We start from the raw sequence: 22,078 nt of genomic DNA, 5'->3' as shown, positions 1-22,078 counted from the left end.
CTGGGAATGGAAACCAGTACTCCTGACTACAGTCCTGTGCTTTAGCTACAAGATTACCATTTATTTTACATGTCTCTGCAGTGTTTTCCCTCTCTTTGTTCCAGTCTCTTTCTTAGCTCTCTTTTTTTTTTCTTCTTTACTGTTGTCTCTCTCTTTGCCTACTGTTTGGCCCTTCCCTATGGCTTCTCTTCCGACAGTGCCTCCTCTTCCATATTTCTCCCCATCAGTCCTTTCTCTCGTTAAGTTTCTTTGTAACCCCTCTGGTTCTGTGAGAGATTCACATCTTAGCTGCCTTCTGGTGGTGAAATATGCAGATTCTCAGCACGACCGCAGTGCTGCCTACCATAGAGGTTTTTAAAGCCCGGCTTGACAAAGCTCTGCTGGGATGATTTAGTTGGGGTTGGTCCTACTTTGAGCGGGGGGTTGGACTAGATGACCTCCTGAGGTCTCTTCCAACCCTTATCTTCTATGATTCTATTCCGCCCTACTTCCTGCCTTGCGGTTCTCCCCTAAGAGTCACAGGGGGAGCAGTGAGAGGGGAACAGGAGGGAGACGTAGCCACCTACTAAGTAGTCCCAGGGTAGCCTCCAGTAGCTGGGAGGAGGAGGAGTTGACAGAAAATCTTGCTCACTGTATTCAGGCCTTGCTTATGAGTAAGGCTACGTTTTAGTCATGGGTTATTTTTAGTAAAAGTCACGGACAGGTCACGGGCAATAAATAAAAAGTCACAGCCCCATGACCTGTCCATGACTTTAATTAAAAATACCTGTGACTTAAGCTTACCTGCTGGGAGGTGGGCGCTCCTGAAAACTGCTGCTGAGGGTGGGAGTCTGAGGCCCCGCTGTAGCTGGGGTGGGGGAGCCTGGGGCCCCCTGCCACTGGAGGGGGGCGGCTTGGGGCCCCCTGCCGCTGCTGGGAGGAGTGGCCTGTGGCCCCACTGCCGCTGCCATTCCAGCTGGGGGCAGCCCAGGGTCTCCCCGCCACCACCGCTGGTCCAGGCGGGGGGCAACCCAGGGCCCCACCACCGCTGGTCCGGGCTGAGGATAGCCCGTGGCCCTGCCACCACCACCAGGGAAGCACCGGGGACAAGCTGCCTGGGGCTGCCAGAGTAGCATCCGGTGCGGCTGGCCCCTGGGCTTCCCCAGCTGCTGGGGTGGTCCTGAGGTCAGCTGCACCAGTGCTGAAAAATTCACGAAGGGCATGGAAAGTCACAGAAGCCGTGACCTCCGTGAATGATTCGCAGCCTTTCTTATGAGTGAAATTCCGCTGGCATGATAGTGGCATCAAGGCCAATGTGTGACTGTCACTCCAGATGAATGACACTTGACAGGTATGTAAACCAGATGGATCATACTAATCAAAAAGTGTTGCATCCAATATGAGGGAATTCTATATTAAACCTCATCAAATATAAAGAAGAACTGATTACAGAACTAGCAATTAATGGTAACTTAGGTACAAGTGATCATGACTTGATCACTTTGTAATGTGCAAACAGAATAAAGTCCAGACCAGTGATATAAATATATATTTTGGTGCTTTAAAAGAGCCAATTTCACAAAGCTGAAAATAATTATGAACCAAATCAGCTGGGAGGAGGAATTTCATCAGAGAAATGTAAATGGTATATGACACTTTACTAAATGGCCAAGAAGCCACAGTTGAGGAAGAAGGCCATATTGGTTAAAAAACTGACCTGGTTCAGAGGGAAAGTGAAGGCAGCTATGAAAAAAGAAAGAAAGAAAGATACATTACATTATATATAATATATATAAAAAACAATTGAAGAAAGGGGAATTAGATAGTAATGGATATAAATTAGAAGCTAGGAATTATAAAAAATTGACAAGGGAAGCAAAGGGACAGAAGGAGAAATCTATGACCAGTAAAGTGTAAGGACAATAAGGAGGCATTGTTAAAGTATATTGGGAACAAAAAGAATTCTAGCAATCGTATTGGTCCATTACCAGTTGTAAATTATAGAATTATCAATAATGATGCAGAAAAGACAGAACTGTTCCATAAATATTTCTGTTCTGGGGAAAAACAGATGATGTAATCATATCAAATGATAACATTCTTTCTTTTCCACCATTATCTCAGGAAGATGTTAAACAGCAGCTACTAAAGTTAGACATATTTAAATCAGCAGATATGGATAACTTGCATCCAAGAGTTTTAAAAGAGCAAGCTGAGGAGCTCACTGGAACATTAATGTTGATTTTGTAATAAGTCTAGGAACACCAGGGAAGTTCCAGAAGATTGGAAGAAAGCTAATGTTGTGCCAATATTTAAAAAGGGTAAACAGGCTCACCTGGGTAATTATAGACTTGTCAGTCTGACTTAGATCCCAGGCAAGATAATGGAACAGCTGATACAGGACTTGATTAATAAAGAATTAAAGGAGGCTAATAACATTAATGCCAGTCACAATGGGGTTTATGGAAAATAGATCCAGTCAAACTAACTTTATGTCTTTTTTGATGAGATTATAAATTTGGCTGATGAAGGTAATAGTGTTGATGTAATATACTTCTGTAAGGCATTTGAATTTATAATCACATTTGATTAAAAAACTAGAAAGATATAAAATTAACATAACACACATTAAATGGATTAAAAGGTGGATAACTGATAGGTGTCAATGTAATTGTAAACAAGGAATAATATGAAATAGGTATGTTTCTAGTCGGGTCCTGCTGGGATCTGTTCTTGGTCGCATTCGATTTCACGTAATTATTAATGAGTTGGAAGAAAACATAAAAACATCACTGAAAAAGTTTGCAGATGACACAAAAATTGGGGAAGTGGTAAATAATTTAAGAGGATATGTCACTGATACAGAGCGATCTGGATCGCTTGGTAAACTGGGTGCAAAAAGCAATATGTGTTTTAATATGTAAACATCTGTATGTGTACATCTAGGAACAAAGAATGTAGGCCATACCTACATGACGGGGGACTCTATCCTGGGAAGCTGTGACTCTGAAAAAAATATTTGGGGGTCCAGGTGGATAATCAGCTGATCATGATGTGGCTGTGGCCAAGAGAGCTAATGCAATCTTTGGATGCATAAATAGGGGAATTTCAAATAGGAGTAGAGAGTTATTTTACCTCTATGTTTAGCACTGGTATGACTGCGGCTGGAATGCTGTGTCCAGTTCTGGTGCTCAGAATTCAGGAAGGATATTGATAAATTGGAGAGGTTTTAGACGAAAGCCACATGAATTAAAGGATTAGGAAAGATGCCTTAAAGAGTATGTCTACACAGAAAATTAAGCCTGGGCTTGAGCCCCTAACCCCCTTGTTTCCACACACCAATTGTGTTAATCTAGGACTCGAACCTAGGGCTGCAGGACCCTGCAGGGCCCAAGCGCGTGTTAAGCCTATTGCTTTCCTGTGTGCACATGGCCCCAGCTTGACTTGGGTCCCGGAAGTCTTCTGGATGTATCCCATAGTTCCTTAGTCCTGTCTACGCTGACAATCTGTGATGCAGTCTATTGCACTCTGTTGCAAATTGAAGTCACACCTCCATTTGCAAAGGTCAGCCGCTCAGATCAGTGTTAACCCATTCTTCTGAAGATAATTAGGACATGAGTCTCCAGAGCTGTCAATCTATTAAAATGAAGCCTTGCAATTCTTAATTTTTAAAATGGGGTGTTCAAAGAAGGTGTTTTTTTCTGTTGTTTTTATATATTTTTGTCTGTTTGTTTTGAAGTTTGACATAAAATGAAAGTGTCAGAGGAAAAACACACACCACTGGTTATGGAGCAGTGAATGTGCCCCCTCTGCACCCTGGAAGGCAGGGATAAGGGATCCCAGGGAGAATGGCTTCCACTCGCTACTCTGACCGTGCACCCAGCCCAGGCACCCCTGCACATGCCAAAGGAGATCAGACTGAACATTCTGATATTTTCCCCTTTTTCCAGCACTTTCAAATTCAAATGGTGAAGCTGGCATGGTAACCTCCCCCGCCCTCCACTGGGAATTGTTTTGTAAACCTTCCCACACATGTGCTTTTTGTTCAGATTGAATTTGGTGTTTCCCTAGCTGCTTCCATTTCCTGGTTAAAAACAGCGTTTGTCATGTCTGAGGTACAATTCAGAACAACACCGGGGAACTATAGGCAATTTACCAGCATAGGGACTTTGCCTGTGGGAAGGGAAACATCCTCTTGGTCACTCACCCCCAAAGGAGTCTGGCTTGGTGTGCACAGGAAAGCCCCTCATTTCTGACTGCTGATGAGGTAGACAGTGGAAAGTGTATCCACTGAAGGATTCACCCACTCTTCATTCCCCTCTGGGAACTGGTATGAGGAACTGCAGTCACTTGGGGTGTTGGGGTGAAGGAAGAAATAGCAAATGAATGGACCTGACTTCTGAGAGTTACCAGCTCTGGATAAAGGAGGTAGCTTCTGGCAATAGATCAGGAGCAGCTCTCAGGGAAAGAACTGTCCATGTTATTGCATGTCACTCTTAGTAGCAGCAGACCTATAGCCTGCTTCCTTGGTCCTCTCATCTCCTTCACTTCTGCCTCACAGAACCTGTAGTAACAGACTGACCTTCTCAAACTAGGCTCTTCTAAGAAGGAGCATTTTCTTTCCCAAAGACAGTGTCCTGCGTTTTTGCCCATCAGTTCCAAGGGATTGCTATGAGTCCTGCCATAGACCAATGTCCGCAACTCCTGTATCCAGCCAGGAAGTGTAGCAGTATGGCCAACTACAAACATTCAAAAATCATGAGCCAAATCCTAAACAATGTGAAATTTGGCTTACTCATGACATTCTAAAAAATTTTGGGTTTTTTAATTTACCTTCTGGGTTTTGACCATATAGTCCATTTTCAGACTTTTCTCTACAACCATGATTGCTAGAAACTTATTCATTTTAAATGAAAAGTAAGAGTCTCATATGATCACAGGACTCCAGGAGCTGGGGCTTAAGAAAAACATCTAAAATCAGGAGAGTTGGCAACAGGGTCTGGGAAACACCTCATTTTAATTTTAAAAATATGAAACTATTAATATTGGCGGTTATTTTATCTGAATTTCAGACGTGCAACATCTTGACTCATATTAACACATTTTTATGTTGATGTGGTCCACAGTAAAATAGGACCCTTCATTCACATATTTATGCTTTTGAGATGAACTAGAAAATTGAGAGTGAAAAGCCAAAGTTTCCCTGATGTATGTGCCTTTTTTCTCCTTCACAGCTTTTTTTGGGAAATACCTCAATGAATACAATGGCAGCTACATCCCTCCTGGGTGGAGAGAGTGGGTTGGATTAATCAAGAACTCTCGCTTCTATAATTACTCCGTTTGTCACAATGGCTACAAAGAGAAACATGGATTTGATTATGCAAAGGTATGGTCCAGACACATTTACCTTTGATTGATTACACCTAAAGAGTACATGTGTCATTTTCTCACAGTCATAGAATCAGATAATTTGAGATCAGTTTCTCAAATTTAAAGGCGCCATTGTAGAATGAATAAAAAGCTACAAAGGGTCTTTAATCTGGTCTCTCTCTCTCTCTCTCCCTCCCTCCCTCCCTCTCACAGAAATGGATGGCTCCATGTAAGAATAAAGGCCGTTCTTGAAGAAAATATTGTGTCTTGTGTTGCTGATCTCTTATGTTAAGATGATGGTATAGCTGAGTATTGCTAGTTATTAGCCATATTAAGCAAAGCTTATCTGGCGCTGTTTTCCATTATACTGGGGGAGCGGGGGCGGGGGAAGGAAATAGTGTGTCTGTGGTGTCAGGCTCTGGGTATGAGAATGAGAATAGATAAGTGCAAAAAACAAGGGTTAGACAACTTCAGACTTTGTTTGCACTCCTGACAACATTTGGAATGTATGCCAAGGAGACCTGCCAACTGCAGTGAGATTTCTCAGAAGTGTGTAGCACTGGAAATTCTGTAGTTTCCAAATCACTTTATGCAAGCTGGAATTTCCTCAGAATGGAGCTCGTGGAGGATGATACAGATGTTGCAGCTGTAGTTTCTGACCCATGTAATGAGATTTCATTGGAAGCTCACAATAGCTGTTTCTGATTTCCCCACCCATAGAAATTACATGACACTGATACAAAGTGTAAAAAAGAAAATAAAGAATACTGGTTAGTTATAAATTCCTTCCACATCCTCTGTGTATAGCAAGAATGTATAATGTTTATGAAAATAGGAAGAAAATTAAGAGAACAATAACCCATTCAATGACCTCCTCTCAGGGTAATTCATTTTACGGGACTGAGATATCAAAAATTACCAAAATACTGGTGCCCTGGTAGGTGACCGGATCATCATGGTTCCTATAAATAAGAAGTCAGTCTCTTTCACATCATTACAGGAGCATTAACATCTAGACTACTTTATCTGCTGTGTGTGGGGGGGAAATGGGGGAAAAGAGAGAGAGAGATTACAGCTGGTTGGCTTGTCCTAACACTGACATGCAAGGGACACAGATCCAGTCCCTCAGGCACTGCTTTTGCAGCTGTTTGGGGTCTTGAATTCACAACATGTGATTAGTCATGCCTGAAAGTGCTTGAATTTGCAAACATCATCTCGGAACTTTCTCAATGAAACTCACACTAGACCGCCAGGCCAACAAAGAATGCTTAGAGGTGGCAGGTGGTTTAATTTAAGTTTTCATCTTTTTTTCTTCTTTCCATTTCCTCCCTTTCCCTTGTAGACTTCCATTTGCCACCTTGGCTGCAAGTTAAGCCAGTTTATTAGCAAGTAACAACCTTAACCTCAGCAGCTGCAATTCTTTATGTTGTATAATTAAAAGAACAGACCCTGCAGGAATTCAAGTACTCCCTATATTTATATGTTTAAATGCAATTTCTTTGATAAAGACATTCCTAGGCAACCAGATTTTTTTAATATGTTCAGTATTGTAGCCTTCTCCCAGGTCGCACAGAGACAAATCTATATTTTGAAGAAAGCACATAATAAGGACTTAGATGTAAATATGAAATGATATTAGGTATGGGTGGTTTCTTGCACTTTGGTATCATTATGTTTTGTCGAAGAGCTTTATTAACAAAATTTAAGTAGTATATATCGGCTCTATTTTATGTGCTGGAAAACACCATGTTGCCAAGTCTGGTAATCATATTCAGTTAATACAACTTGTTTTATGGGTAAGAGAGTTTTGCAAAATACACTCCCATCTAATATGCCTTCCTAAGAAAGTAATTAGTGCCTGGTGTGTTCTGTGTTCTTTATGATCATGTGCCTCTTTGAAGGTACGTTTTTACTTCCTGATCTAAGCGCTAATGATTGCTTGGTATAACATAATACTGTGATCTGATTAATGATGCACTTTGTAATTTTTATTTTGTGTTAAATGTATGTTACAGGACTACTTCACAGACTTAATCACTAATGAGAGCATTAATTACTTCAAAATGTCTAAGAGAATGTATCCCCATAGGCCCATAATGATGGTTATCAGCCATGCTGCCCCTCACGGCCCTGAGGATTCTGCACCACAATTTTCAGAGCTCTATCCAAATGCTTCGCAGCACATGTAAGTAAAATTTGGCTTCTGCCAACTCTGGGTATGTGTATTGCTTCTTATTGTTTTTCATGGAGATGCTGCAGGACCATACATTTGAGGGATCTGTAGTGAGTAGCAAATATAACTCCTTTTTAGTCCAACTGTATGTTGTACTGTGCTTGTTCCTTTAGGGACGTACGATGCCAACTTTTACCATCGTGAGGAACTCTTTTCTCTGGGGAAGTGGTGTAAGACTAAGAGCTCTTTATTAGAGAAGTACAAGGCTCTTGGCCATTTTGTTAAGGCAGCTTCTTACAATATGTTGAAACAAGTAGACACTGTGAGAACCTTCTGCAAAGGTATTACTTCCTTCATGTTCCTCTAGGATATAGTTTTCCTGAGAGCTGGTTAACTGAATATGTTTGTTGTGGCATCGTCCTTCGGCAGCTTTTGTGCAGATGTTCACACCAGGCTTGCTTACGGAACAGCAATAGCCTGGTTCCCAAGCAGCCTGTCAGTCTGTGTTTTTAAATAACATGCTGCTTATTATTTTTGGAAGGTGGTTCTACTGTTCTAATGACTGTCCCTACTGGCTTTGGGTCCAATAAATTATTAATTAAAAGGTTTTGCATTTATCTGAGGAAATGAGGACACGTGTACAACGTCCCTTTTTGTGTGTTGTTCTACAGGTATATATTCTAATGTGTGTAAGTAGGTGATAGGCAGCAGCAGACCCAAATGAATTTATTTTTGTTTTAGATTATAACATAGGAGGAGTTCTGACTGGAACTCTCCTGGTCTAACCCCCTAGATATGGATTATGCATATTCTTTTCACAGTGTGAAGTACAGGAATTGTTCCAATTACCCTTTGCCCTTTCATTCATGATCATGTGGACCAATTTAGACTCATAGAAGATTAGGGTTGAAAGAGGAGATCATCAGGAGGTCATCTAGTCCAGGGGTTCCTTGATGAGGCCGCCTCAACATGCTATAAAAATGCGAGGGCCCAGCGTGGGTGGGGAACTGGGGGCTCCAGGCCGGGGTGGGACCTTTGGGCGAAGGCATAGTTTTACTTCTATTGGCGGAGGGGCAAGAGCTGGCAGGGCTTGAGCCAGCTCTTCACAGCGGGGTCCAGGGAGGGAGCGAGCGCCACCTCCACACCCTGACTCACTCAGGAAGCCACCCAGCCTGTCTGGGCTGTGGGGGGATGCAACCAAAAAATATAACTCAAAGAGGGGATTCAGTTCAAAAAGTTTGAAAATTGCTCAGGGTGCAGGGAAGGGGTAGCTAGGGGCTGTGTGCATGCAGGTGGGTAGCTCAGGGTGCAGGGAGGGGGTAGCTGGGGCTGTGTCCAGGCAAGGGGGTAGCTCAGGATGCAGGCAGGGCATAGCTAGGGGCTGTGTATGAGTGTGGGGGGGGGCTTCCAGCTTCATGGGGGCAGGGGGAGAGCGCGCTGGGGCTCTTGGCTCCTGGCTTGGGGTGGGGGGCGATTTGCCAGTTTCAGCCGCTCATCGCTCCCGGCTTTGTGGTGGTGCTGGGGTGGGGGTGGGGGGCACACTGGCTTTAGCCTATGTCTAGCAACTGTGGTCTGCTTTCTCCCAGACCTTTTGCTCTTTCCCTTCACTCTTTCCTGCATGTTTTTTTTCCCCTGTCTCTGAGTTTCCCTCCTCCTAGGAGCAACTACAGGCTACTTCACCTGCAGCTCCTATCTGCTGCCAACTTCCTGGCTTTATTCTAGCCCCTCCTGTTCTTCTGCTGCTGGGCTCCATCTTCAGTCAGGCTTTCAGTCTCTGCTCTTCCCTAGCTGCAGCCTATCAGGTTAATTATCCTCATTTAACATGCTCTGCGTTGTGTGGGGTGAACATCACATCACACATTCATTCTCACATTTGTCAGTAGTGCAAACCAAGCCCAAATGTTCATGGCTATATTAGGCAATGGGGTAATGCCTGCCTGCTTTCACAAGTACCGGTATTGTAAGTTCAGTTGTTAAGTACGCACTTTAACGGGAAACCAGTTCTTGAGAAGAGTTCTAGATATTGGGTTTGGAATTGGTGCTATCCTTCTGTGTTCTGAGGATACAATAAGACATTGTTCACAAGTTAATGGGGCAGATTCTCTCTACCCTTTGGCAAAGAGTAGTATAATTTTCACTCTTAACTATAGCTGGGATTCATCTTAGGGGAGGCTAGGAGGTGATACTGTTAGATTTCCCTTAGGGATTGTGTTCAGCAGAGAGGCACTACATCAGCACATGTCCCTGTTGGCCTTGTCCTTCCTGTCCCTGGGATCATAGAATCATAGAATATCAGGGTTGGAAGGGACCCCAGAAGGTCATCTAGTCCAACCCCCTGCTCAAAGCAGGACCAATTCCCAGTTAAATCATCCCAGCCAGGGCTTTGTCAAGCCTGACCTTAAAAACCTCTAAGGAAGGAGATTCTACCACCTCCCTAGGTAACGCATTCCAGTGTTTCACCACCCTCTTAGTGAAAAAGTTTTTCCTAATATCCAATCTAAACCTCCCCCACTGCAACTTGAGACCATTACTCCTCTTTCTGTCATCTGCTACCATTGAAAACAGTCTAGAGCCATCCTCTTTGGAACCCCCTTTCAGGTAGTTGAAAGCAGCTATCAAATCCCCCCTCATTCTTCTCTTCTGCAGACTAAACAATCCCAGCTCCCTCAGCCTCTCCTCATAACTCATGTGTTCCAGTCCCCTAATCATTTTTGTTGCCCTTCGCTGGACTCTCTCCAATTTATCCACATCCTTCTTGAAGTGTGGGGCCCAAAACTGGACACAGTACTCCAGATAACCAGCTGAACCAGGGATAACCAGCTCATTTTAGGATCTGTCCTGCCAGGTAGAACCCAGAGGGCAGGAAGTTTCTGCTGCTTTATCCTGTTTCTGAAGACTTTATGACTGCTTGTGTTTGGAGTCTGGGTTCCTTGGCTTGCATTGGTGGAACCAATGAAGTAAATAAGTCCCCAAGGTTTAACAGTAAAGGAACATAAAAAATCCTGTTTTGTTTTGTAAGTCCATTAGAAATGTTACATGAGCTATCTGAATAGGTGAAGCTGTGGATTGTGGTTGTCCATTTGAAAATTTGCTTTGCTTTTCGTGCTTGTGCAAACTACTCTTCCTATTATCTGTATAGACCAGAAAACTGTGAAATCAAAATAGCTTTAATCTGCTAAGATGCTTGTTTTGGAAGCCAGAAAGCATGAATCAGGTGTGTCTCTTCCTGTCTACCTTGGTGGCCTGGATTTCCTGGCATCTTTGTTGTAAAGTGTTCCTTCTCTAGCTGCCACGAGAGAGAGACTTGGGTGGATTGTTTTGTATTTCTTGTGAATGACTGGGCAGGTTAAGAGTTCAGTCAGCAGACAAAGAAGTGAGACAAATTGAAGACAAACTGCCAATTTGGGTGCATGAAGCTACTAAATAGCTGGTTTCTATAGCAAAAGCATTAGCAACATGTTCTGACTAAAAGAAAGAAGCTAAGTGTCTCACACAAATATGTGGCTGTCCCTGTGAAAACAGTGCAAGGGCAATAAAATCCCTCCTGCCTGGGTTAGTGTAACTTGAACGTTTAACCCTTGGGTTTTCTTCCTTGGTGGTCAAGCATCATTTGGATCACTTTTGTCTGACCTTGGGTTACAACCATCTGACCTTCGATTTTGTTTTTAAAATGTAGTTGTGATATCGTGTTACTGTAATGCTTATCTCCAGAAAAGAAGGGAAACCAGGTCAAAAGCTGCTTGCTGGCTTTGCAAACTGAGCTGGAAGGTTAGAGACCAAAAATGCCTAGAGACCAAGAATTAAGTCTATCAGCCACATGCAACAGGAGATTCTGTTTAATAAGACAGGTTTCAGAGGAACAGCCGTGTTAGTCTGTATTCGCAAAAAGAAAAGGAGTACTTAAGTACTCCTTTTCTTTTTAATAAGACAGTAGTTTAAACATGCCCTTAAATTATGTATCAGTTCATTGCTGGTTGAGAGTCTGTATTGTTTGTTGTTTAAAATATTAGCTGTTTAAAAAAATAGAGGTATGTTTGATTAGGAATGAGCTATTGGGTCACATGTATTGAGCTGCAGTATAGCTGCCATAGCAATATTTCCATTCCTCTTTGATTTCATATTTGTTTTTTTCTTTTGTGTCCTCACCTACTTGAGTGAAAGAAGAAAGTCAAATGCACACAGGTAGAAATTCTCATATTGTTTTTTAATCCTTTTTTGTCAAAAATATATATGGTAATATTGCCAAACCGAAAAGATGGACTTGCACACTGCTGTCATTTCACAGCGCTATCCTTCCACTTCCACCATACGAATGAACGCTCACACATTGAATGAAAACACTTCAAAAGACAAGCAAGACTATGAAATGCTTGCTGTGAATCCTTACTACAAATGTTCACTTGTTAACTTCAATCATCTTCAATTTAAAGTGAAAATCAAACTTTCTCATATTCGATTCAGTAAAGGATGAAATCTTTTTATAAGTATGAAGAACACCGTCTCTGGGCTCTTGGAATTTTTCCTAATCCATACAGTGTTTGCAGAGTTAAAAGAATTCCTTGAGTGTTGGCTGTTGTTTGTTATCTATCCCATGTTGGCATGGTGGTCTTTTCTGAAAATATGTCATACTGCCACATCCATCCATCTACACTCAAAAAATTGTTTCCAGAGAATAAATCAGTATTTGAAAAGATTAAATACATAATGCAGGAATATGCGATTCTGCTGGCACAATGGATGTCAACCATTGTGAAGCTAGGTGGCTAGACTTTAGGAAATACTGTATTTAAATATGAAATTTACATATACAAAAGATGGCTCTATCCAGGTGTCTGTCAGTTAAAGTGGAGTCCTACTCCATGGCACAACCTAGCATTAAGGCTCTGACTTAGAGAATACTTTCTCTGGCTCCCATGAAAGTCTAAATTCTTAGTTAAACTAAGGCCACCTTACGCTTCTCTGGCACTTTAGTCCCTTTTACCCTCCAGCATAGAGTAGTCTTAGAACAACTGTGAATTAAGCCTGAGATGTTTATAGCACTTCTGAAAGAAAATAAAATTATATGATATAAACAAACTTTAGAAGTAAAAATCCACATTACCAAAAAATGTCAGAAATGGAAATCCAGAACATTTCTTGCTGTGTTGAATAAAAAATTTTCAGCCTGACAGGAGGACCACTGTCAGAATCTATGGTTGTCTGTAACCATAAGAAACGAATTAGTACCCCAAAAATGGCATTAATGGTTTCAGAAAAGTGAAGTGGTATACAAACCAGACGTTTTTAGGATTTTAAAACTTTATTTTTTAATTTTTTTAAAAGTGTAAGGTGCTGAACTGAGAGTTCAGGTGAGTGATGTTTATTCACAATATGAGTGCAGCATGAAAAGAATCAACATAAGCTTCCCCCCAACATGCCTCAGATGCTGCCCTTCAGGTGTAATCTAGGTCTAGGGGTGAGGCAATGGTTCATTCTCCTTGCCCATTTAGTCATTGATGTGTCTGCTGAGACTGTCAACAACCTGACAATTATGGTGGTCTTTTTTGTAATGTGGGCACTTATCCACTAGAAGCTAGACTGGGATCACAAAATTACTTCGTATAGGGACAAATGAGTCTCACAAAACTGGGTGACTGGGCAACAAAATGGCAGATGAAATTCATTGTTGATAAATGCAAAGTAATGCACTTTGGAAAACATAATCCCAACTATACATATAAAATGATGGGGTCTAAATTATCTGTTAGATCCAGAAAGAGATCTTGAAGTCATTGTAGATAGTTTTCTGAAAACATACATTCAATGTGCAGTGGCACTCAAAAAAGCTAACAAGATGTTGAGAATCATTAAGAAAGGGATAGAAAATAAGACAGAAAATATCATATTGTCTCTATTAAATCCATGGTACGCCCACATCCTGAATACTGCTTGCAGATGTGGTCGCCCCATCTCAAAAAAGATATATTGAAATTGGAAAAGGTTCGGAAAAGGGTAGCAAAAATGACTAGGGATATGGAACAGCTTCCATCTGAGGAGAGATTAATAAGACTGGGGCTTTTCAACTTGGAAAAGAGATGACTAATGGGGGATATAATAGAAGTCTATAAAATCATGACTGCTGTGGAGAAAGTAATAAAAAAGTGTTATTTACTCCTCCTTATTTACTCCCTTCACAAACACAAGAACTGGAAGTCACCAAGTGAAAGTTCTAGACAGCAGGTTTAAAACAAACAAGAGGAAGTATTTCTTCACACAACGCAGAGTCAACTTTTGGAACTTTTTGCTAGAGGACATTGTGAAGGCCAAGACTATAACAGGGTTAAAAAAAAAGGACTACATAAATTCATGGAGGATAGGTCCATCAATGGCTATTAGTCAGAGTGGGCAAGGATAGTGTCCCTAGCCTTTGTTTGCCAGAAGCTGGGAATGGGGGACAGGGGATGAATCACTTGATGGTTATCCTGTTCTGTTCATTCTCCCTGCAGCACCTGGCATTGGCCACCGTTAGAAGACAGGACTTTGGTCTGATCCAGTATGGCCGTTTTTATGTTCAGTGGCTCTTGTCACTACTACTCTGAGGCCTATTTGAACTGATGACCTAGACATGAATGACATGGTCATCCAGTTCGTTGGAAACATCATTTTAAAAAAAGGATTGGAAGTAGAAATGTTGACATAAATTTAATTATTGGGATTTGTTTATTTATCTCCATAACTCTCTAGCCCTCTTGCAGCAGAAACAAGACTTTCTAAAGTAAAAAGGCAATTATGTTCAATGGGTATTGTGATACAGGAGGGCCAGGGAGCAGTGGTAGAGTGCTAGAGGGGAAATATATAAGGCCAAGGCTAATTAAGGCATGGTTCCCTGTAGACTAGGGAGGGTGGCTACAGGTTAATTGGAGCACCTGCACTCAATTAAGGCCCTGTCAGGAACCTAATAAAACCCCCTGCTTCAGGCAGTCAAGGAGAAGGAGGAAGGAGAGAGGACTGGAGCTTGGAGGTGTGCTGTGAGACTTGAAAGATCAGAGAACCGACGTAAGGGACACTCTGCCCCAGCAGGGGAGGGAGACTCCCTACCGCAGCATCTAAGGACCAAAGGTACCCCACCCAAGGGGGAAGAGGGTAAGAACCTGCAAGGGTTGAGAGGGGCTGCGGCTCAGAGTGAGGAGCAAACCCAGATTCCTCCCCCGCTTCCCTCCTCTACCACCTTCCCGGGCCACTAGCGGGGACCTCTGCAGCCCAAGAGCAGGAGCAAGGGGTGGTGTCTTAGCCCCCCTGCTAAGAAAAGCACAGGACCCACCATACTAACATTGGCCATCTTGTCACAGTATAAACTTCTCTATGCTATATTCTAAGGAACTCAGTGTGGCAGATACACACACACACTTCCAGGGTGCCACCTGATGTACTGGGGTGCCATTAAGCCTGCTTGTTCCACCAGCCTGAGCTTTCTCACCCTGTCCTGCTAAGCCAGGCCCTCGAGCCTCCTCTAGCACACACACAGGTAGGGCCACACCCAGCTGCAGAAAGACACAGACACTGAGATCAGATCAGCTCGGGAATTGCCCAGCACTCACTTAACTTACAAATGTAGAATTATATACAAAAATATAACTGCCTTCAAAAATAAAACAATGTAAAACTTTAGAGCCTACAAGTCCACTCAGTCCTACTTCTTGTTCAGCCAATCATTCAGACAAACAAGTTTGTTTATATTTGCAGGAGATAATGTTGCCTGCTTCTTGTTTACAATGTCACTTGAAAATGAGAACAGGCGTTCCCATAGCAGTGGTGTAATCAGCGTCGTAAGTTATTTACATGTCAGATTCGCTAAAGATTCAGATGTCCCTTCATGCTTAAATCACCATTCCAAAGGACATGCGTCCATGCCGATGACGGGATCTGCTCGATAATGATCCAAAGCAGAGCAGACCAACACACATTCATTTTCATCATCTGAATCAGATGCCACCAGCAGAAGGCTGATTTTAATTTTGGTGGTTCGCGTTCTGTAGTTTCCGAATCGGACAGTTCCTCTTTTAAGACTTCTGAAAGCATGCTCCACACCTCGTCCCTCTCAGATTTTGGAAGGCACTTCAGATTCTTAAACCTTGGGTCGAGCGCTGTAGCTATCTTTAGAAATCTCACATTTTGTCAAATCTGCAGTGAAAGTGTTTTAACATGAACAACATGTGCTGGGTCATCATCCAAGACTGCTATAACATGAAATATATGGCAGAACGCAGGTAAAACGGAGAAAAAGACATACAATTCTCCTCTAAGGAGTTCAGTCACAAATTTAATTGACACTTCTTTTTTTTTAACAAGCGTCATCAGCATGGAAGTATGTCCTCTGGAATGGTGGCTGAAGCATGAAGGGACACACAACTGTCTAGCATATCTGGCACGTAAATACCTTGCAATGCCAGCTACAAAAGTGCCATGTGAACACCTGTTCTCACTTTCAGGTGATATTGTAAATAAGAAGTGGGCAGCATTATCTCTTGTAAACATAAACAAACTTGTTACTCTTAGTGATTGGCTGAACAAGAAGTAGGACTGTGTGGACTTGTAGGCTCTAAAGTTTTATATTGTTTTGTTCTTGAATGCAGTTATGTAACTAAAAAAATCTACATTTGTAAGTTGCACTTCCACAATAAAGAGATTGCATTATAGTACTTGTATGAGGTGAATTGAAAAATACCATTTCTTTTGTTTATCATTTTTACAGTACAAATATTTGTAATCTAAAAAAATATAAAGTGAGCACTGTACACTTTGTATCTGTGATGTAATAGAAATCAATATACTTGAAAATGTAAAAAAAATCCAAAAATATTTTAATAGATTTCAATTGGTATTTTATTGTTTAACAGTATGGTTAAAAGTGAGATTAATCGCAATTAATTTTTGAGTTAATAACGTGAGTTAACTGTGATTAATCGCCACCCCTACTGGCGACCCTATGGCACCTCAGAAACTGAATAAAACACATTCCCTGCCTGAAAGAACTTAACATCTAAATATACAAGAAGATACAATAAATGAGAGCAACAAAAAATGGGTAATAGGAAAAGAGGGAAGACTGCACAACGTTCATAAATATAAGGTTATGTAGTTACTTAGTTATCTCATAAAGCTTATCAAGATGGAGAGTTATCGTGCGGCAAGCCTGAATGGAAATCTACAACTCACCAGCTTAACTCATCATGTAGCAGAGGTGGTGCTAATGCTTAGGAGGTCCTAAGCAGGAATAATTTTGCCTCCCCCTTGCCACTTACCCATCCTCTAAAAATTGCATTATTTCCACAAACCAGAAAATATACCAACACAACACATGCTAATTCTCTTGTTAAAAAGTCCACATTCAATACGGTGAATTAGCGGTTTGGGACCATAAGCAGTTGCTCAGTCTGCTTATGGCTAGTGATACCAGTCCGGATGGACATTGCTGAAGTGCAATGAAAGTACCAAAGTGCAGCTGGTGCCCTGCAGATTTACAGTTGGCCCTGCTGCGCAGTAAATCACTTTGTAGATAAGCCCATATGCATGTCACGAAGTAAAATATGTATTTCCTTTCCCCTCAATCTATTTTAAGTTACTTTTTTATTTGTATTGATAGAAATAAAATTATAGATTTAAAAATAAAACCTTTACAGGACTAACTCAGGAGTAATAGAAAAATGTATCAATGCTGTAAATAGACTGTTTTATTAACTCTCTTTTCCCCTCCCACCCCAAACTACAGCCAAATGGATGTTTAACCTTTAACTCACAGTATGTGTACTATATGTGCAGTTTCCATATTGATTGCAGCTACTGTAAAGCAATATACATTTATACCAAGATGTATTTTAATATATTAAAGTGCCAGCAGTGCACAGATCATAAAAGAAGTTGTGTGCCTTTCATGAGGAGATTGCAATCTAAATAGGCTATACAGTTGGAGGCCTCCATGCTAATGGCACTAATTTAAGGACTTCGGAAATTGCGCATTCAACAGGACTACTCATGTGTATACTTACTCATGTGATTAAGCATTTGTAAGATCAGGGCCTTAAATAGTGAATTCTTGTTGCCCTTTATGATGGGTTACCATTTTTCCTGACGTGGGGCAACATTTGTTGTTTAAAAATAGATGTCGGCTTTTCCTCATTGTTTTTCCAATGGTTAATCTTAAGTAAAGTAATGTGAAGGTTTGTTATCCACGTGCTCAGAGAATTTTGCTAAGCAATACATTTTAAGGCGCTGTGTATTAAATTGGCCGTCAATATTGCAAGCACAATTTTGCTTCCACAATTAAATGTAGGCTCAAACTTTTGGGTGCAGTTGTCCCTTATATGTTACCCTTTGGACCTCCAGTGATGTGATTTGAGGGTCAGTTAAGCATTTAAATGGATGTAATAATGAACTAATATAATAAACTAATTGCTCCCATATTTTAATTGGAGGCCATTTATGACAATTCAGGTATGTTTACAGAGTGTCTGTCCATTGTCTCTTCAGTCCACGCATGCAGTACTCCTACCCCAGTTACATATGGGTATGAAGTAGAGAGTAAACAGCAGGTTTTGATTGCCATATCTAATAGGGTTTATTAAATAGCAGAGATAGTAAGTCTGCAGTGCTGTGCTAGTATTTGTGAATTTTTCCATTGTAATATATAATTACATAAAGAATATGTTTGCTCGTTGCTGAGTGATAAGATGACTCCAAGCTACAGTTAAGTCAGCCATGCAATGACCACCAGTTGTGCGGCCAAGAGGGCGAGCGGGCGGCTGAGGTAGGCCTTAAGTCTCCTGTTCCCAGATCCACTGTCAGAAGCATCCTGCTTATAATGGATACTCTTTAACAGCCGTGCTCCAGGGATTAGTGGTACAGTTAAAACCTTTCATAAACACTTTCAAAATGTATTTTTAATCTCTGGGTGAAACAGGAGGTGGTTACAAAATGAGGTGAATTTGTCTTCTAGACAATTTGTGGAGCAGCACTAGAATTGGCATTCTTTGAAATATGCAATACTGATGCCTGATGGAGAAACACAAAACAGAGATTTTAAAAGGAGAGGAAACATATATAATGAAGAGACAAGGAAAAACTTAGAATTCCCACCATCCACTAAAGTTTCATGTTCAAAGTGAAATAGGCTATAACTATATTACTTCCTGTGCCAGACTACTCATAAGTAGCTCTAGGTTCGCACTCAGGGCACTCCACCACTTTACATCATGGGTGGAATATTTGTGAGTACTTACTAAAATTAACCAATTAAAATCAGTTTATTATCCCCTCCATTTTATTGGCCATCGCTGATTACAGCCCTCAGTGTTGAACTGAGATCTAATTCTAAACTTCTTGAATGTCATTGTCTTGCCATCAGTTGCCATGTTTCTAATCTTCCCTTTTTGGATAAGGTTATTGAGAGTATTATTGTGAAGCAATTCAGGTGTCTAAAATCCACTGATTTCTTTGATTCCTTTGAGTCTTGCATTCGACCTGCTTATGGCCTGGAGACTGACCTGAATATGTTGGTTGGTGATCAATGGGCAATAGTTGGGTATCTTTAATTGTTTTAGATTTGTCACAATCTTTGACACCACTGAGGTTTTGCTTGCTTGTTGGACTTGGCAAGGCTATGCTTGAGTGACTCTGTGCTTTCCTTTTGGTACTGGTCCAGAGTGGGACATTGGGCAGTTGCTCATCTCAAGGTCACTCTTTTCTGGACTAATACATAACTGATCAACAAACAATAAATCATTTTAACTTTATGTGTGTGTCCAGGGACAGGGTGATGGGTGTATTTGACATGTTTTTTAAAAAAAAACAAGAAAAATGAAAAAAAAGGACGTGCTGGCCACCCTTCCCGCAGCCCCCAATGGTCTGGAGCGGCAAACCACAGCCAGTGGGAGCCGTGATCAGCCGAACCTGCGGATGCGGCAGGTAAACAAACCGGCCTGGCCTACCAGGGGGCTTACCCTGGCAGGCCACGTGCCAAAGGTTGCCGATCCCTGATCTAGACCACGCAGTGTTTCAAATCGGTATCCATTCCATAGAGAAGCTAAGAAACAAGTCATGGAGACTGAACTATATTCTGACCACTCCAGATCAAAATTGCTCTGGAACACTGGTTGGGCAGTGTGGGAAATTGCTCATTTCTTCAAACTATATATACACTGGGACGACTTTCTTCACCAGGGCTGTCATTCTAGTATGATTTTTAATATATATGTATAGATTTTATTATACTTGACATGAACAGACACGAAAATCATGCTTTCTTTAGTGTGTGAAAAATGCCTGCTAATGAAGTGAGCTGTAGCTCACGAAAGTTTATGCTCAAATCAATTTGTTAATCTCTAAGGTGCCACAAGTACTCCTTTTTTTTTTGCGGATACAGACTAACACGGCTGCTACTCTGAAACCTGCTAATGTATGTATCTCTTTCTGCAAGATATATTTCTGCAGTACAGAGAGAGTTATTTGTATTTCTCTCTCTTTAAAAAACTTAGTCACAGTGTCATTTCTCCCTAAAACTGTCAGAATTGATGGAAGGGGGTGTGGTTTGTTTATTTAATCTCTAGCTAAAGAGTTGGCGTGGTGCCAGAAATAGTTGTTCTCTACAGATTGCTAGAGATATGGAAGGAGAGGGAAGAAAAATCCACATGTTTCTGATGTTTTACATGTGTGCTGTATGTGTAATGTATGGTTTAAAAAAACTGCCAAATTAGATATATTAAACATGTAATAGTTATTTTCATCATATATTTAAACTAGTAAAAATATGCCCATATGTATTCAGTATGTGTAACAGATATAAAATTAATTTGGTTTCACATTACCTGCATTTTTTCAATTTAATGATGGATTGATTCAAGATTACATCATGAAATATGTAACATAATAAAATGTAATAATAAAGAAAAGTGAAAGGAAAAGAAAAAGAAAGGGTAAATATTTAAAAATATAAATTAAGGCCCCAGTCTTGCAAATGACTGCATCACATAGGGAAGGGGACTGAACTCATCAGGAGCAGTGATCAACAAGTTGGTAGAATTACAGTACATGGATTTTGTTTTGTTTCTGTTTTTAATTTTTAAGAGGTGGATGAGTTTGTTGTATATAAAATAGGGCTAATGGGACTAATGAGCTGCTCTGACACACTGGATATTGCATGTTTAATTTTTTCCATACATTCCTTAACCGTGATTTATTTCAGATGGAATATTTGTGTTTCTGTGATTTCCCTCTTACACTTTTAAATTTTACATGCCATCACCCACCAAAGAGTTTCTGTCTGTTTCTGGACATTTGTGAGAAGTCATGCTTTTTTGATTCAGTAGTGTGGGATTTGACCAAGATAATTATGTAGATTCCATGCTAAGATCTTCTTATGATTCTTATGGTATTGATGCTATAGCTCACCTATATATTGCTATAGGTGTTCATGATACTTTAGAGACAAACACAAAGATTATATTCCTGCAGGATTTAGCCCATACATAAACAAATATATTTTTTCATTATAGGTAATAATTGCAAATGTATCTACCATACTGGTTAGGATAGAACTCAAAACATGTGCGCTTTTCCTGAGCTTGCCTTTATTTGACGATGGTGGTGAGATGATGAAACAAATCAGCACTTCAGTTCTTTGGGGGACATCAAAAACTAAACGCTGAATACACAGTTGCTGCTATTCTAATGAAGCAAGAAAAGCTAATGTGTCCCTGTCCCACTGGGAAAATGTCTTTGTTGTGAGCTTAATTGTAAGTTGATTAATTTAGGGATAAATTCTTCTTGTGAGGTACACTTGCAACCTCCCTTAATAATACTGGAAGAATAATCCTCTTTGACCTCTGAATTTCATCCTTTAGTTTGCTGACTTGACCTTTTGGCTCGTGCAATGTGAAGGTGCCTGATTACATGGGATTTTTGTCATTGTGACATGAGCCTTTTTAAAGATGAGTTAGACTTTTAGAGGTCATGGAAGTAAGAGATAACTCCAGGTACATGTTAGAATTTGGCGCTGTGCAAGGCACCTCACACAGCTTTGCTAATCCTCCTCTTTGAGCTACAAATATGGCAAAGCTAGTCTTGGCCCACTGCAGAAAAGAACGTGTGACCCTGCTGAATTAAGCCCAGCTCTGAGTGTGTTTTATGAACAAATGACTCATAAGAAGTAAAATGAGATCAAATTAGAGAAGTGGGATAACATTTTCAAATGTAACTCATTTTCAGAAGTGACTTAGGAGCCTACTTCTCATTGAAAGTCAGTGGGACTTAGGTTCCTAACCCACTTTTGAAAATATGATTAAGCTCCTAAATTACTTAGTGGATTTTACCTGTGATTGTTATAAATGAGAAATGCACAGACACACATATGCACACATACACGTGTGTGTATGTGTGTATATATTTATATAGATTTAAAGGGATAGCTTCAGGGCATAAAACAAACACTAACTGGTGGGTATTAGGAAGAAATGTCCACCTAAAGGCAGGTTATTTTATAACTGTCCACTACAGCCTTCCTTTCACCATGCTCTAAAGGATTGT

The 22,078-nt window shown here is 40.8% G+C and overlaps 1 protein-coding gene across 5 annotated transcripts in view; it reads left to right on the top strand.

The window, feature by feature from the left end:
* The window catches only part of SULF1 (sulfatase 1), a 176,451-nt gene that overhangs the window by 94,284 nt on the left and 60,089 nt on the right, over positions 1–22,078 (top strand). For 4 of the 5 annotated variants that reach the window (XM_073330899.1, XM_073330898.1, XM_073330900.1 and 1 more), the window contains 2 exons: positions 5,214–5,365; positions 7,365–7,534. In XM_073330899.1, coding sequence (XP_073187000.1) covers positions 5,214–5,365; positions 7,365–7,534 — 322 coding nt within the window. Of the gene's footprint in view, positions 1–5,213; positions 5,366–7,364; positions 7,535–21,089; positions 21,289–22,078 lie in introns of those variants that run through there. The other variant, XM_073330902.1, reaches the window with a different exon arrangement.

The sequence above is a fragment of the Lepidochelys kempii genome, chromosome 2 (genome assembly GCF_965140265.1).
Source record: "Lepidochelys kempii isolate rLepKem1 chromosome 2, rLepKem1.hap2, whole genome shotgun sequence".
Lineage (NCBI taxonomy): Eukaryota > Metazoa > Chordata > Testudines > Cheloniidae > Lepidochelys > Lepidochelys kempii.
This window is presented reverse-complemented; position numbering and strand designations above follow the sequence as displayed.